General features: G+C 44.0%; 1 protein-coding gene across 1 annotated transcript in view; it reads left to right on the top strand.

The window, feature by feature from the left end:
- Window positions 1-18,085, top strand: part of ELAPOR1 (endosome-lysosome associated apoptosis and autophagy regulator 1) — a 75,728-nt gene that overhangs the window by 19,727 nt on the left and 37,916 nt on the right. Inside the window, exons 2-3 of the mRNA XM_052637495.1 lie at window positions 14,899-15,019; window positions 17,535-17,727. Coding sequence (XP_052493455.1) covers window positions 14,899-15,019; window positions 17,535-17,727 — 314 coding nt within the window. The remainder of the gene's footprint in view (window positions 1-14,898; window positions 15,020-17,534; window positions 17,728-18,085) is intronic.

The raw sequence follows: 18,085 nt of genomic DNA, 5'->3' as shown, positions 1-18,085 counted from the left end.
TGGGTAAGACACACCAAACACGTCAAACATAAGAGAAACTGCTTCTGTCACCCTCCCTCCGCCTGCGGGCTGAGACTTCCTGATTTCCTAATTTTACCTCTAAAGAACATTTTCCTACGGGTCAGAGTCATCTGAGAAACACAATTACAGCGTCAGCCCCTGCCCAGGTGGGAAAATGTGGCCTCAGCCTCCCCTGCCAAGTCCTCCCTACATCTCCATTCTAAGAATCCTGTCAAAAACCAAAACAACAACAAAAAACCCAACGTCTCTCAAAGGGAGGCGTTAACGTAAAAACAAACAAACCAACAAAAAACTGGATTTAATTTTTTGAGTAGGTCATTCATCCACATGGTAGTCCACTCAAGAAGTTAGAAAGGGATACAGAATAAAGAGTTAATGTCCCTCGCCCCCCTGACTCCCACCACCTAGTTCTCCTGCCAGGAAGTGATCCCTGCTCCCTTCAGACTTGCTGCTGAAGTTAATTTGCACTCCTGGGGTAGCCTGTAGCACGGGGGCACACAAAGGACACAAAGGCAAACCTGAGTCTAAGAGGATCAAATCAGAAGCAGGAGAAGGCTCACAGCCCATGCTGGTCACAAAATCAGAGTATCACATGCAAGTTATGATGGGGTTCCTTTCATTTTAATTATTCAGATTGGGACTGAATGCCAGATACTATAAACCAGATTAGAGACATGGATTGGAGGTAAAAAGAAAGCTAGGAAGCACTGAAGAAGGCACTTCTGTTTTAGATTCTTAGAGCATGCTATTTCTCAGCTGTCGCTTTCTGTTTTAGATTCTTAGAGCACGCTATTTCTCAGCTGTCGCTTTCTCCCTGACACCATATGTCTGTATATATGTATAGTATTCTTACTTTGGTGCACGTATTTTATTCTCTAGTTCCTTAGCAGACTGTCCTGTGAACAGCATTGCCTGGGGTTGTGCAGCGCACAACTCACTCAGCCGGATGCAGTGGTCCCTGTAAATGCCAGGACTGCCTTGATGATGTTTGTATCCCTTCACCATATTCGTAGTGAATATTTTTAATCGAATTACTTTCAGGTAAGGAAGGCTCCATCTCAAAGTGTTATGGCAGTATAAGGAGAGAGATGGTTGGAGAAGTAAGCAGGGGCCTGGAAGTGAAGGCCCTTGTAAACCTGGCAAAGAATCTGGGGCCAACTCTGAGGGCAACACTGGGGCAATGATTCAATCTGATTTGCATTTCAGATGGGTCACTCTGGCTGTAGTCTAGATGGTGGCTTGAAGAAGAGGAGGGAGCAAAGCCTGGGAGAGCAATGAGGAGGCTCCTCTAGGCAAGAAGTTCACTTCCCTGAGCAGCAGTGTGGGTGGAGACAGGGGAACTGATTCAAGAAATATTTTGGAGGCAGAAAATAGATAGGGTGTCAGTGATTATACACAGGACCTGAGAGAAAAAGGTGTCAAGGACATGGTTCCTGGCTTGAAGAGATGCTGAATGTAACAGCGTCAATATGAGAGCAAAAGGATCGTGCCAAGATGGGTATTTAATTTTTTAAAGAAATATTTGTTCAAATATTTTAAAGAAATAAGCAAAACTAAATATTTAAGCTGTTCAAGTATACTTTCTATAACACATCAGGTAAAATGTATATTTATAAATATATAAACATTACTTATCAATCTAATATAAATTGCTAGCTAGATAAAATGAATGAAGAGAAAGTGTTATTCAAAAAATCCTAAAGAGTCCAGAGATAAACCTATGCACCTATAGTCACCTAATCTGTGACAAAGAAGGCAAGAATATACAATGGATAAAAGACAATTTCTTCAATAGGTAGTGCCGGGAAAACTGGACAGCTACACGCAAAAGAATCAAATTAGGACATTTTCTAACATCATACACAAAAATAAACTCAAAATAGATTAAAGATCTAAATGTAAGACTGGACATTCTGAAACTCTTAGAGGAAAACATAGGCAGAACACTCCCTGACATAAATCGCAGCAGGATCTTTTTTGACCCAACTCCTAGAGTATTAAAAATAACAAAAATAAACAAATGGGAGCTAATTAAGCTAAAAAGGTTTTGCACAGCAAAGGAAACCATAAACAAGATGAAAAGACAACACATAGAATGGGAGAAAATATTTGCAAATGAAGTTACCAACCTAGGATTAATCTTCAAAATATACAACAGTTTATGCAGCTCAATATCAAAAAAACAACCCAATCAATATCAAACAACCCAATCCAAAAAATGGCATTTCTAAATAGACATTTCTCCAAAGAAGATATACAGATGGCCAACAAGCACATGAAGAGATGCCCAGCATCACTAATCATTAGAGAAATGCAAATATAACAGCAATGAGATGTCACCCCATACCGGTCAGAATGGCCATCATCAAAAAATCTACAAACAGTGAATGCTGGAGAGGGTGTGGGAAAAAAGAGAACCCTCCTACATTGTTGGTGGGAATGTAAATTGGTACAGTGACTATGGAGAACAGTATAGTGGTCCCTTAAAAAACTAAAAATAGAGCTTCCTAATGATCCAGCAATCCCACTCCTTGGCGTGTATCTGGAGAAAATCATAATTTGAAAAGATACATGCACCTCAATGTTCATTGCAGCAGTTTACAATAGCCAGAACATGGAATCAACCTAAATGCCCATTGACAGAGGAATGGATAAAGATGTGGTGCATAAATACACTATGAAATATTACACAGGGATGAAAACAAACAAAATAATGCCATTTGCAGCAACATGGATGGACCTAGAGTTAGTCATACTGAACGAAGCAAGTCAGAGAAAGACAAGCATCATATGATATTGCTTATACGTGGGACCTAAGGTATGGACATATTTACAAAAAGACATAGAGTCACAGATGTAGAAAACAAATGTATGGTTACCAAGGGGAAAGGGGAGAGGGATAAATTGGGAGATTGGGATTGATATATACACAGTACCATATATAAAATAGATAATAAGCACTCTATAGCACGGGGAATTCTACTCAGTACTCTGTAATGATCTACACAGGAAAAGAATCTAAAAAGAGTAGATGTATATAACTGATTCGCTTGCTGTACAGAAGAAACATAACTGTAAATCAACCATGCTCCAATAAAAATTAATTTAACAACAACAACAACATGCTGAAGATCAGTATTGCCACCACGAAGCAGATGATAGTATAATTCAGTTAGATACAGAGCAGCAGTGGGGAGAGCGTCTGAGAACTGTTTTTAACAGATGGATCTCTATGACCCAGCAATCCCACTGCCGGCCATACACACCGAGGAAACCAGAATTGAAAGAGACACGCATACCCCAGTGTTCATCGCAGCCCTGTTTATAATAGCCAGGACACGGAAGCAACCTAGATGTCCATCAGCAGGTGAATGGATAAGAGAGCTGTGGTACATGTACACAATGGAGTATTACTCAGCCATTAAAAAGAATACATTTGAATCAGTGCTAATGAGGTGGATGAAACTGGAGCCTATTATCCAGAGTGAAGTAAGCCAGAAAGAAAAACACCAATACAGTATACTAACACATATATATGGAATTTAGAAAGATGGTAATGATAACCCTGTATGTGAGACAGCAAAAGAGACACAGACGTATAGAACAGACTTTTGGACTCTGCGGGAGAGGGCGAGGGTGGGATGATTTGGGAGAATGGCATTGAAACATGTATAATATCATATATGAAACGAGTCGCCAGTCCAGGTTCGATGCATGATACTGGATGCTTGGAGCTGGTGCACTGAGATGACCCAGAGGGATGGTACGGGGATGGAGGAGGGAGGGGGGTTCAGGATGGGGAACACGTGTATACCTGTGGCGGATTCATGTTGATGTATGACAAAACCAGTACAATATTGTAAAGTAATTAACCTTCAATTAAAATAAATAAATTTATATTTTTAAATTTTAAATAAATAAATAAAATAAAAAATAAAATAACAGCTGGGAAAAAAAAAAAGTTGGATCTCGCCAGTTCAGGTTCGGTGCATGAGACAGGGTGCTCAGGGCTGGTGCACTGGGATGACCCAGAGGGATGGGATGGGGAGGGAGGTAGGAGGGGGGTTCAGGATGGGGAACACATGTACACCCATGGCTGATTCAGGTCAATGTATGGCAAAAACCACTACAATATTGTAAAGTAATTAGCCTCCAATTAAAATAAATTAATTAATTAAAAAAATAAAAGTTGGATCTGATGTCCCTGAGGAATCCTGCATAAGCGGTTACAAATAAGGATTGGGAGCCCAAGCGTAAGAGCTGAGCTCTAGATAAAAACTTGGAGTCATCAGTCCATGAAGGCAACTGAAACTACATAAATAGCTTTATGTAAGAGAGTTGAACTGAACCTTAGAAAAGGCTAGGATTTTAATTGAAGTAGAGGATGTGTAGGGATGGGTGGATTTACAAACTGAAGATAAGAGCAAGTCAGAGAAAGCTATGGAGTTTGGAATAAGTGGATGCTGTTAGTGGTGTGCTGGTAAATATTTAACAACTGACTCTCTAGGGAGGGAAGGGCAGTCCTACTTTTTAGTGTTTGCTGACTGCAGTGGTATGAATACTCTCATCATAGCCAGTTTCAAGTTACCAGTGTCACTGGGCATGGAGTTGGGAAGAGTGGAGTTGGGAAGAGATGAGCCTAGTCAGTTCTCATGAGCTCAGACGAACTCTAGCACACAGCTGGATGTGGTCCAGATGGAAATAGGATTGTCAGGCGGTAGTGGAGGATCCACCTAAAAGAGAAAGTGAGCCACTGATGTGGCCATGAAGCTTCTGGTGTGGCCACAGTGCCACTGGTGTGGCTATGAACCTTCATACACTTCTGCTGCTGCTAAGTCGCTTCAGTCGTGTCCGACTCTGTGAGACCCCATAGACGGCAGCCCACCAGGCTCCTCCGTCCCTGGGATTCTCCAGGCAAGAACACTGGAGTGGGTTGCCATTTCCTTCTCCAATGAATGAAAGGGAAAAATGAAAGGGAAGTTGTTCAGTCGTGTCCGACTCCCAGCGACCCCATGGACTGCAGCCTACCAGACTCCTCTGCCCTTGGGATTTTCTAGGCAAGAGTACTGGAGTGGGTTGCCATTGCCTTCTCCGTCATACACTTCTAGGGGGACTATTAAATGATGCAACCACTGTGGAAGACAGTTTGGTAATTCATCAAAAAGTTAGGCATAGAGTTACCATTTGACCCAGCAACTCCACTGCTAAGTATGTTCCCAAGTGATTGAAAACATACGTGCACACAAAAACTTATTCATGAATATTCCTAACAGCATTGTTGTTGTTAAGTTGCCCAGTTGTGTCCAGTTCTTTTGCAACCTCATGAATTGGGATTTTCTAGGCAGGAATGCTGGAGTGGGTTACCATCTACTTTTGCCAGGATATCTTCCTGACCCAGGGATCGAACTCACATCTGCCCACATCTCCTGCATTGCAGGCAGATTCTTTATCACCTAGCCACCAAAAGTAGAAACAATACAAATATTCATCAACTGATGAATGGGTAAAGAAAATGTGGCATATCCATATAATGGAACATTATTGAACCATAATATTAAGTACTGATACACCCTACAACATGGATGAATCTTGGAAACGTTATGCTAAGTAGAAGAAGTCAGATAGAAAAGGCCACATATTGTATGATTCCACTTGTAGGAAATGTCCAGAATAGGTAAATCCAGAAAGATAGAAAGTAGATTTGTAGTTACCAAGGGCTGGGGATAAGGAAGGTGATGACTAATGGCTAATGAGTAAGAGTTTGAGAAACAGTGTACTAGGAGATTGTGCTGTTGCTCACATATATTTCTTCCACTGGAGTTACAGAAGCCTTGTCTGTTGGCCTTGTTCTCTAGGCTAGAGGTCCGTCCTCCAGGTTCAAGCTCTCCGTCCTAACCAGCTAGCACATCCAAACACCAAGCTGTCCTTGGAGAGTTTTGCACAGGCCAGGACCTAGTTGACCTGATTTTTTCATGTGTGATTAAAAGCTCAGGTGAAAACATTTAATGGAACACTTTGACCTCATTAAAAACCAAGAAAGGTACACCTTTGAAAATACAATCTCATAAAGCCCTACTTTGTAGACAGATGTGTGTACCAAACTCTCACTTACCAGAAAGGGATTAGAATTTATAAAGGGACATTTTGTTTCCCGGCTACAAAGCCATTTCAATCCTAGGGATATTCACCAGCCATATGAAAAGCCTGCTGCAGCTGATGGACTGGCCACAGTTACTAAGTGTCATAAATGTCAATGGCCAGCCTTTCTCTTGGAGATTAGCTTTGGGGAAGTTTCTGGGGAGAAAAAGTGGAAAAAGGACAGATGTTGTTTCATATGTACGAGTAGACTGGGATCAGAGAAGAGGGTGAGTCAGGGCAGGTGGTAAACATCAGCAGAACAGAGGAGAATCTAACTGCTGCTGACACATAGCTATTAGGCTAGAAATGTGACCTGACTCCTTTCTCCCTGTCCTGTTGCCAGAAAGAGCAGAGGAGGGCCTGGCTGCCCCTTCCATATGCCCCCTCCAAGCTAGGTCATAGCAGTAGCTGGCTGCTGCTTCTTTTTTAACCAGTTTACAAAAAGTGTTCCTGAACCTGATCTCCTAGTTGTCTTGACAGTTTGATGTTACTCAGTTTAGGGGGATTCCGTTAGTCATCTAAGCAGAGTGTTGGCATCCCTGTTCTATTTTGGGAGGGACCTGTGGTATGTGGAGACTTAATAACTAGTCATAATTGTTTAGTGTGGGGTGGCAAGCAGAGAGTCTAGATCTTTTGATTGTGATCTTGAGTGCCTGCCTAGCTCCACAGCTGCTCTCAAGGCATGCTTTTTGCCCTCAATTCAATCGCTCAACAAATACTTATTGGTAGCTGCTATGCATCAGGAACTCTTCTGGGCTCTCGGGCTACATCAGTGAACAAAAACAGAGATCCCGGTTCTTCCGGAGTTTACATCTGATCTGGAGTGAGGGCAGGGGCAGAAATGACAATGAACATAATGCATAACTGTAAGTTATAACGTGTGTTTGAAGGTGATATGTACTATGGAAGCACAAGTCATTCAGGCTTTGAGGATCAGTGGGACTGAATTATAATTGTGAACAGGGAGGTTGAGGCAGTAGGGGTAGTATTGGGGGCTTGTGGGGACTAAAAGGAAGATGCATGTAAAGTGCTCAGCCCAGAGCCTGGTGCGTGGGTGCTCATACCTGTGGCAGCTGTTAGCACCATACCAGTCCTGTCTCCCAAGAGCTCCAGACCAAGGCTGTGCCCAAAGTGGACAGGCAGCTTAGTAACAGACAGGTTAGATGGTGAGGTCAGAGGCCTGTCTGGCCTAGAGCATGGTGCCACAAAGTGCCCCAGCTGGGTGTAGAGACCCCGTGTATGCTTTCTGTGATGTGTCCATGGCCAAACCAGCAAGGCAGGTCGCATTGGAGAGATCAAGCACCATCTCTGCTGTTTTTGATCAAAATGGACTCTATAAATCCAGAGTTGAATAGAAAGTGCTGAAAGAAGGGGCAGCATAAGGCCAGGGCTCCCCCATACTCCTGGGAGTCCCGGGGCTCCTGGCATCATGTTGCTAGGCAACAGCACATGGATTGAGGACAGTGGGCAGGGGTCAGCCTGCTTGGGGTCTGTCAGCTGGTGCCTGCTCTGGGAGAGAGAGGGTATTGCTTGTAGGTAAGAGGAAACCACTGACTGCATAAGGTGATTAAAGGAAGACCAAAATGCAGCCTTAACTCAGTGAAACTCTGCTTCATGCATGCAGTTTCACCTTCAGGGATTTGCTCTTTCAAGTAAAGACTGGTGTAAAACTTTTTGGGATGTGGAAATTTTAATTTAAACAAAACCTTAAATTACTTAGGAATAAATTTAACAAAATAGTTGCAAGATCAATAAATGGAAAACGACAAAATACTGCTGAGAAAAATTAAATAAATGAATAGATATACTGTGTTCATGGTCTGGAAAACTCAATATAGTCAAGATATCAAACCTCCCAAAATTTACCTATAGGTTCAATGCAATTCTGCTCAAAATTCTAGGAGAATTTCTTTTAATAAAAATTGACAGTCTAACTTAAAAAACTTAACTGAGAAGAATAAACATGTAAAAGAGATTTTAAATAAAACTTTGTTCTCTTAAAGTGAGGAATCCTCACTCACTTCTGAAGGGTCTGGCTCTCTACACCCCTAGATTCTGGAGCAGAATTTGAAAGTCCCTGGGTTAAGGTATTTAAAAAGTGAACAGCTTGTTTTGGGGGTAAAATATTAAGCCATTTAAAAGCTATGATTGCATTATTACAGATTTTAATGATTTTTTCTGTGTGTGCAAGGATGAATAACAGACTCCTTAGAGGATCTGATGAAAACTATATCCAGAAAAATGCATATATCTAAAATTCTGAATCTGGTTGTATAGGGAAAATAGTCCAGGATCCTAGATTAAGGGACCTCTCCCATCTTGTATGAGATGTACTTATATGATTTGCTTCCTGATGAGATAATTTTTTAAGTCTCCATAGAAGAGTGAGTTGAAAGGAGAAAAGGATTTAGCGGAGAATCAGAATCTTTAGAGTACAGCCCAGGAATCTGTTTTTGTTTGTTTTTGTTTTTTTTAGGAATCTGTATTTTTAACATAATCTTCAGGTGGTTGTGATGATTTGACGGATCAGCCACCAGAGGTCGAGGGCTGGATATGTCTAGACCTTTAGGCTCAGATGGTAAAGAATCTGCCTGTGATGTGGGAGACCCAGGTTCGATCTTTGGGTTGGGAAGATCCCCTGGAGAAGGAAATGGCAACCTACTCCAAACTGGATCCATGGACAGAGGAGCCTGGTGGGCTACAGTACAGTCCATGTGGTCGAAAAGAGTCGGACATGACTGAGTGACTAACACTTTCACTTCTTTTTTAGGACCCAGGGCTTTCTTGGTGGTTCAGAAGGTAAAGAATTTGCTTGCAATGCAGGAGACCCAGGGAGACCCAAGTTCAATCCCCTGGAGAAGGGAATGGCTACCCACTCCAGTATTCTTGCCTGAAGAATTCCATGGACAGAGGCTACAGTCCATGGGGTCTCAAAGAGTCAGACACAGCTGAGCGACTATCACTTTCACACTTGAGGACCCAGGAGACACTGCTACTGAGCCAGCAGTCTTAAGAGGGTGGGAAGGAGGGAGAGAAAGGAGCAAAGAGGGAGTCTCTCCAGTCTGACAGAGAACAATCGAAAAGGTCCTACAAGGTCAAGGTCGCTGAGTCCCTGAGTGTTAGCAGACCTTCCACCCAGAATCTGAATGAGAGCACTCCAGAGCAGAAAGAACAAACAGTTCTGGAAGCCATTCAGCTGGGGCTGGGCCACAGAGAAAGTCTCTTTGGGGGCACTGCTGTTCAGTTCTGACATTTCACCACGATCTCCTCGTGCTGTGCTAAGCAGAGCTCTCTCCTCCCTTCCAGGGAAGGGCTGGTCTCTCCTCGGCAGTCAGGATTGTTTAATGGGATCTGCTCCTGTCCGCATCACAGGCTTTCTCAGCAAAGAGGCATTTGCACTGTACCAACAAATACCTATTGACCCCACTGTACCAGCTCAGGTGTTTGCCTGGGGCACCCCGCCCCCATCTTGACATTCTCCCCCAAAGTATCTGCCTTTCAGGGATGCTGAGAAGAGAAGGGGCTGAACCTGCAGCTGGCGGAAGAAGGGGAGGGGCCTCTTCCAGACCCCAAGTCAGAATCCAGGTTTACTTAAGAACCTGTTTCTTGACTCAGGCCCTGTCCCAGCCAAGACAAACCCAAGTCATGTTGATTCCCTGCTTCCTTGGTGGCTGTGACTTTGTGTAGCACAGGCTCAGTGACCTTAAGACTCAGGATCTGAGACTCCGCTTGGCTCTGGCTGTCCTGTCTCTGGGCAGTGAGGGGGTTGGGGTGTAAGGCAGGGGCAGTGGCCAAGTGGTTACCTTTCTGGCCAGCAGTCTCTGGGCAGTGATTCTTAGCTTGTCATTGTTTTACTCAAGTGGATCCATTTATCCAAACTGAACAAGATTTGTACACTTCAATGTATATAATTTTTCCCTAAAAATAAATAAAGCTAGAAAAACTAACAACAACTTTCAGTGGGGAAGAGTGGGTGAAAGTAAATAAACAGGAACAGCAGAAACTATAAGTACAGAAGCTGGGTGGTAGGTACCTGGGGGTCATCATATTCTGTCTTTTTAAAATATACATTTGAATTTTATTATAATAAGAAGTGAAGAAATTAAAAAAGACTTAGAAATCTCCCTCCCTGGTCAAAAACCTTAAAGAAACTCATACTCTTTACCCTAGTAATTCCACTTCTGGGAATCTCTCCAAAGGAAATAATCAAAGATACACATAAAGCTTCATTGTAGTGCTATCTAAAGTAAGGAAAAATTGGACAAAACTCAATGACCCACAACAGGAGAATGGTTAGAGCAACTGTGGTGCAACCTTAAAGACACAAGAGCATGCTCGTGACCTAAAATGTCAAAAAAAAAAAAAAGTCAGAGGAAGAAACTACATATCATGGGATCTTCATTTTGTTTTAAAAATGCATATGCATGGACTTCCCTGGTGGCTCAGTGGATAAGAATCGCCTGTCGATGCAGGGCATACAGGTTCAGTCCTTGTTTCGGGAAGATTCCATGTGCTGCAGAGCAGCTAATCTGTGTGCAGCAACTGCTGAAGCCCACAGGTCCTCAAGCCCGTGTGCCACAGCAGGAGAAACGCTCATGCCGCAATGAAGAGCAGTCCCTGCTCGCCACAGCTGGAGAAAGCCTATGCAAAGCGACGAAGACTCAGCACAGCCAAAAGCAGGCAAATCAGTAAATGCATATATTGTATGATTTCAGCTATGGTGGCTTAATTGCTAGGTCATGCCCAACTCTTGAGACCGCATGGACTGTAGCCTACCAGGCTGTCAGTCCATGGGATTCTCCAGGCAAGAATACTGGAGTGGGTTGCCATTTCCTTCTCCAGGGGATCTTCCTGACCCAGGGATCGAACCCGTGTCTGTTACATCTACCCGCACTGGCAGGCGGGTTCTTTACCACTAGCTCCACCTGGGAAGCCCCAATAAATGCATGTGCACATATTAAAAAAAAATCTGTAAAGAAATGTAATAAAACATTAGAAGTATTGATCTCTGCTTGGTAGGCTTATGGAAGATTTTAATTCTCTTTTTAATTCTAGCCTGTATTTTCATAGTTTCTACAATTAACATTTCTTACTTTGATAATTACTTTAAAAACTGAGACGTGCCATTTTGAAGGAAGAGCAGGAAAGATGGAAAGAAAAACAGATTTTCATACACATAGCAACTGTGAAATAATAAGGTGTTGGAACTGGAAGGAATCTTAGAAGTTTGAAATCACCTAAGTCCAACTTCCTCATTTTACAAATGAGAAGACTGAGGCCCAGAGCGTCGAATGTCCAGCTGAGCCGTTTGTTCTTAGTCTCTCTGACTGCTTGTTTTAGCAGCTCACTGAGCTCTCATGGCCCCAGGACCTTAACAGCCTGGGCTGTACCCCCGATGTTAACCCCTGGAGGCCTGTTTGGGGAGCAGTCCTTGGATTCTCTAGTTAATCTGGGCCAGCTGTTGCCAGTGTCCTCAGCCAGTCCGGATGGAGAAATTCCCTGTCAGAAAGGCCAGTGAAACACTAGACCTCGCCACCCCCTAATCACCTAGAGCTTGTCCCTCAGACAGTTGTAGCTGGCCATCTCTGTCTTTTCAGCTCTGCTTTGGCAAAGGTTACTTCTAGGCAGCTAGGTCATATGTTCCTCCTGTGTCCCATTTAAAATTGTGACTTGGGGACATGTCATGTCATTGTGCCTAGGGAGAGCAAAGAATTATATGCTGGATGTACGAATGAGATCTATTTGAGTGTCTCCTGGTAACTCCCTGGTGGTCCAGAGGTTAAGACTCAGTGCCTCCACTGCAGGGAGCGTGGATTTGCTCCCTGGTCGAGGAACTAAGATCCCACATGCTCTGCAGTGCTGCCAAATATAAAATAAAATTTTTAATTTTTAAATGATTTTTTTCTAAAAAGCCAAATTAAGAAAAGAAAGATTAAATTCTATGTTTTAAAAAATGTATGCATGTGTCTCCTTTGTGAATCTGCATACTATGCAGACCGTATGCTTTCCAAGTCAGGTCACTAGGTAAACTGAGGTTGTGTTGGGGAATTGATTTGTTCATAAAACTCTGAATATAATTGAGGAGTCCTGCCAATTATATCTCCATCTAAGCCGACGTCTTGGATGGTGAGATCAACTATAGCGCAGATCTGAAACAGCTGCAGCAGAGCCACCTGCGTTGGATGGTGTGAATATCCCCAAGGGACATGAAGTAAATTAGCACATATTGAAGGGAAATTTTCTAAGGCCCAGAACCACCATTTTCCCAGCAAACCTCCCACCCGAGTGGGACACAAGGGACACCAAATGAAAGACGACGCGGAGGCAGACGTGGCTCTCCAGTCTCCAACAGGCCAGAAGCAGTCAGAGTGACTGAAATGATCTGCTCGAACAGATTCGATGTTTTAACACTAATTATCAGGCCTCAGAAGAGAGCCTGGCTGCTGGCAGACAACCAATACTGTCTTATTTAATTTTTAGATTTGGCTGTTAAATTTGGCCCAGCGCGAGACTGTGTTTGATGGGACCCCGAGAGTGAAGGATTCCTGGTAGGAAGGCCTGGGTTCTAGCTCTGTGTGACCTTGGACAAGCCATTTCACCCCATGGGGAGTGTTTTGTCATCTGTGCAATGGAGGAAACACCCCCTGCTCTGCTTGCCTTCTGGGGAGTTTGAAGATCAAATGAAATGGTGTAAAAGCACTATGCAAATGACAGGCATAATTACGTTCACAGGCAGAACATCGAATCTTTTCTCCCTGGTTCACTCAATTCTATGTAATTTACATACTGTGGATCTTACCCCTCTTCTTGCAGCAAAATCCTTTGGAGAATATCATTTTTAGACCTGAAATTGAAAATGTGTAGTTTCCTTATTCATCCTCAGAGTCCTCTGGGATAAAGAAAAGAGTGGAATTAAAAGAAAAAAGAGACTCAGAGTGATGGTAGCCCAAGGGCAAAAAGAATTCCCACCCAGGTGTTCTTTCTTTCCTAGATGACACTGACATCTAATCTAAAGTCAAAGCTTCTCATCCTAAATTAGACTCGCAATTCCCCCAGCTCCTCCTTCTCCTTTGCATCTTCTCCCTCTGGATAAAAATGCCCGGTTTACACTTTGCTGTCCTGAGTCATGCTGGGCACAACCTCTAGTACCTCTAAGCGCTGGGCAGACAATAGATATTTGGTAAATATTTATAATAGAAGACAATAGAAATGGAGCTCTAAAATGTTTCTCTCATTACCCTAAGTTTCTTACAGTACAGGTCAAATGCAATGTTTACCACATATCCACAAGTCTGGAGTAACATAGCTTGTAAGGCACACCAGTTTTTATGTCCCAAAAAGAAAGGAAAACCCCATCAATCAAAACATGACACAGTGCTTCCTTATTGTGTTGGGTATAAGCCACGACTTGATTTCATAGGTGTTAAAATGTGAAAGAAATATGCATCTTAGAAGAGATGAAATGCAGTCTATTTACCCCTTCCAAAAAGTACAGATTTCTCCTTTTGATTCTGATGAATTCTTAGGTTGGCCCACTTCAAACTGTCTCAGTTTTAGCCCCAGCTCCACTCCCTACATTGCATTTATGTGCAATCATCCTTCCATATGGGTAGAAGGAGGACATTAATTCTATTTTTCTTATGGATACAATAATACAAAGTACTTTAGGGCTTGAATATAGTTTTGGGTTAAGTGAGGATTGTGAAATGCTTGTCAAAGCCAAAATCACATTAATTTTGTGGCCTGTTGTTTGTGACAAGATTTAAAAGAGTAAGAAATGTTTTGAGTATTTGCCACAGCTATTGTGCTTTCTTTTCCCAAGTAGTGCTTTCTGTGATTTTTGTTGCGGTGCTTCTTGTTTTATTTAACATGCTTGATTTGGCTGTGTTGTTGTTGTTACTCAGTTTATTCTTAGATTAGGTGAACTATGAGTTTTCACTGCACAGAGAAATTAGGTGTGAATACAGTCCATGGGGTCGCAAAGAGTCAGACATGACTGAGCGACTTCACTTTCACTTTTCACTTTCATGCATTGGAGAAGGAAATGGCAACCCACTCCAGTATTCTTGCCTGGAGAATCCCAGGGATGGGGGAGCCTGGTGGGCTGCCGTCTATGGGGTCGCACAGAGTCGGACACGACTGAAGCAACTTAGCAGCAGCAGCAGCAGGCTGATGTGATGAGAACCCATCATCTGCCTGGGCTAAATATGATGTTTTCATAAAATTTGAGGCAGGAATTCATAGTTTTTTCAGGGCAAAAGACAGCATGAAGAATGCAGGGAAATAGAAATACAGCTTTTGTGACAATCCTTTGTAATTTTTCATGGGCCAGTTCCTGTTTGTAAATTCTGCAGTTTGGGACAAGGAAAAATCCCCCTGTTTCTAGCCTGTTCTTTAGTCGCCTTCTCACACTGCTCTGGCCTAACAGGACATTATTTATACACAGCAGCAGAGAGACATGGAAAAGCGGGGCTCGGGGGGCGCAGTTCTAGGGACTAGACCATGGCCGGTGGAGAGGAAGGATCCACATGGCCATATAGGTCCTGTCTGTTCTTGATAAGGATCATTTCAGCTCCACAATGCCTTGCCCCTCCCTGCTGCAACCCCCTCCCCTGGGGCCCAGGGCCCATTACAGTGATGGTGAGTGTCAGTAGCCTTTGTGCTGGACAGGAAGCAGGTGGGAAGCTGTTCATGCCTGACGGATGCTAACGCATGCTCTGCCCCTTCTCTCCCCTGCAGTCTGAGTACCACTATGAGTACACCGCGTGTGACAGCACAGGTTCCAGGTGGAGGGTCGCCGTGCCGCACACCCCAGGCCTGTGTACCAGCCTCCCCGACCCCGTCAAGGGCACCGAGTGCTGTAAGCAGTCCTGCCTCTCAGCTTTGGCCTCTGCCCCAAGCCTCCTACCATCCGAGCTAGGCCCCTCCTGACAGTGCGGCTGCCTCGAGGAATCAGATCTCCCCACCCCTGCCTCTCCATCCACCAAATCCCGAGATTCGGTGCAGAAGTGCTATTTCATGGATGGGAATCTCAGTTTCTTTTTCTTTTCAAATGTAAATGCCATCACAGTATAAAGTAAAAATCATGCCGGCTGTGTGTCACGTAGATACTTTTCTCTGCATACATCTTCTTTTCTGGTCTGTGCATTTCTCTCCAGCCTACACTCTCCAGCCACAGTCACTCATTAGGAAAGATTGTGATTTGCAGTTGTTCTTGAAAAGGAAGCCAGAAAAGATAAATTTCTGCAGAGACAGATCTTTAAAATGCACTGGGCATCACTTCAGGGAACAAGAATGTTCCCTGACTGGGGAGCTGACCATGCAACCGGAAAGGCAGTGACTTGCCTGCAGCTCCCATTCCCTCCTCTAGGACTCTGTAGCTACAACTTTCCTATCCCTAGCAGCTATTTCCCCTGTGCCGTTCCTTTTAGAAAAGGCAAAACCAAAATATTTTTTATTTTTAACAATAAAGGATCAAGAAATCTTTGACTAGAATCGAGGAATCTTTGAAGATTTGGAAAGGAGATTGAGGGCTTTTAAAATCTAAAATATCCTTAGCCTAGTGCCTGATTCAGTGGGTAAGCAAATAAATACTTGTTAAATCAGTGAATGGATATTGCTAAGATCTGAGTAGAACAGAGGTGTGACTAACAGAAACAAATGGGCCATCTTCAGTAAACTTGGCCAATGTTCTTAATATGTGCACCTGCGATGTGCATCACAAAGATAAATAAGGCACAGCCTCTGCCTTCAGAAGCATACAGTCTGGTGGGAGGAGCAGATATCCGTTTATCCATTCATTTTTTCAGCAAACCTTAGTGGAGGTCCTGCTGTGGCTGGTTGCTGAGCCACCATGCCTGGAGGAGCTCAGAGCCTGGTAGGAGGCACACATCAATATGATGTGTTATATGAGGTGAAAAGAATGGGCCTTATGGATGCTTAGGGATCAGAAACAGCTGGGAGAACCACTCAAGCAAAAGCCTGGAGTTGGGAGAACATCAGACACATTCAGAGAAGAGCATGTGGCCTGAGGTGGAGACAACACAGGGAGGGGATGGATGGGAGTCGGGGGAGAAGGGTCTGGGGTGCGAGATTAAGCCAGTTGGGGTTAGGTTGGGGGAAAATTGTAAAAGACTTTGAATGCCAGGTTGAGAGCTTAAGTCTATAACCAAAAGTTGGTGGGTGGTGCCTGATTATCTTTTAAATAACAGAAATAATAGTATGGGCTTCTCTGGTGGTTCAGTGGTTAGGAATCCACCTGCCAAAGCAGGGGTCATGGGTTCAGTTCCTGGACTGGGAAGATCCCACATGCTGCAAGGCAACTAAGCCTGTACACCCCAACTACCGAGCCCTTGCACTTCAACTACTGAAGTCTGCTTGCCTGGACCCCATGCTCTGCAACAAGAGAAGCCACTGTAATGAGAATCCATGCACCACAACTAGAAGAGTTGGCCCGGCTCATGGCCAAAGAGATAAAGACCCAGTGCAGCCAAACATAAATAAATTTTAAAAAGAAATAAGTATGTATCAGTATTTTAGAAAGGTACTTCTGACCACAGAATGAGCAAAAACAAGCAATAGGCAATTAGTTAGGAGGACATTGCAGTGGTTGAGCTCACCTAACAGATCACAATAATCCCAACTAGCATGGTGGCAGTGGGACCAGAAAGGAGAAGACAGAGGCCAGAGACAACAGGACATCCAAGGCCGAAAGGCCAGGCACCCTTCAGAGAGGTTAGAGCGAGAGACTCTAGTACCCTCTTTTACTGGAGAGCTCTCAAAATGGCAGAGGGTACCCCTCAGGAAATGAGAATAACGGCCCGAAGTCCTGCAACAAGGTCCTTCATCTTTTCTGTTGTCGTTAATAACGGCTTTTGGAATTCCTTGGCAGCCCAGTGGTTAGGACTCCATTCCTTCATTGCCATGCCCCAGGTTCAATCCCTGGTGGAGAAACTAAGCCATATGGCACAGCCAATAGATAAATCACCCCTGTATGGGGTGATGATGATTCACCCCTGTAAGTTTTAAAATTCGGTGGTTTTTAGAATATTCACAGAATTACATAATTATCGCCACTATCTAATCTCAGAATATTTTTATCACCCCAGAAAGAAACTTCATATCCATTAGCCGTCTCTCCCCATGCCCTTCCCCCAAGTCCCTGGTGCCCCAGATCTACTTTCTGTCTCCATGGATTTGCCTGTTCTGGACAGTCCATACAAGTGGGGTCATAGACGATGCACCATGGCTCTAAGTCAGTGTGTGAAACCCTTGGGTCTCCATCCTCTGCTCCTCCCTCTAGGATGCCCACACCCGCCCACTTCTAGGTGGCAACAGCCTCACCACCTGCCCTTGTCCCCGCTGTTGTGTTCCAGCCTTCTCTTGCAAAGCCGGGGAGTTTCTGGACATGAAGGACCAGTCGTGTAAGCCGTGTGCTGAGGGCCGCTACTCCCTTGGCACAGGCATCCGGTTCGATGAGTGGGATGAACTGCCCCATGGCTTTGCCAGCCTGTCAACCAACATGGAGATTGAGGACAGCACCTTGGAGTCCACCGAAAACTGTACTTTGTGAGTCGCCCCTCTCCCCCTGCTCCTCCCCCTTAGCCCCTCACCTCCTTTACCTCCCTGCTCCCCATGCTGGGGAAGGGGCTGCAGAGAGCACTCCACAGCCTCCTCTCCTTCTCCTTGGGGTGAGGACTGGAGCAGGACTGGACTGCTGGATGTGTGATGCCCACCTCAGCCCAGCCTTACTGCCCTAAGCTTACCAGCAACTGATAAGCACTTGTGACAGGTGAAAACCACCAGGAAATAGACATTGATAAGATGGACAAGGGTCATATGGCCCAGTCTGTTTAGGACAAAATCCAATTCTACCATGGAATTTTGGATCAGCCAAAACACTTCCTTAATTTGATTGCAACACGAT

This window comes from Budorcas taxicolor, chromosome 3 (assembly GCF_023091745.1).
Source record: "Budorcas taxicolor isolate Tak-1 chromosome 3, Takin1.1, whole genome shotgun sequence".
Classification (NCBI taxonomy): Eukaryota; Metazoa; Chordata; class Mammalia; order Artiodactyla; family Bovidae; genus Budorcas; species Budorcas taxicolor.
This window is presented reverse-complemented; position numbering and strand designations above follow the sequence as displayed.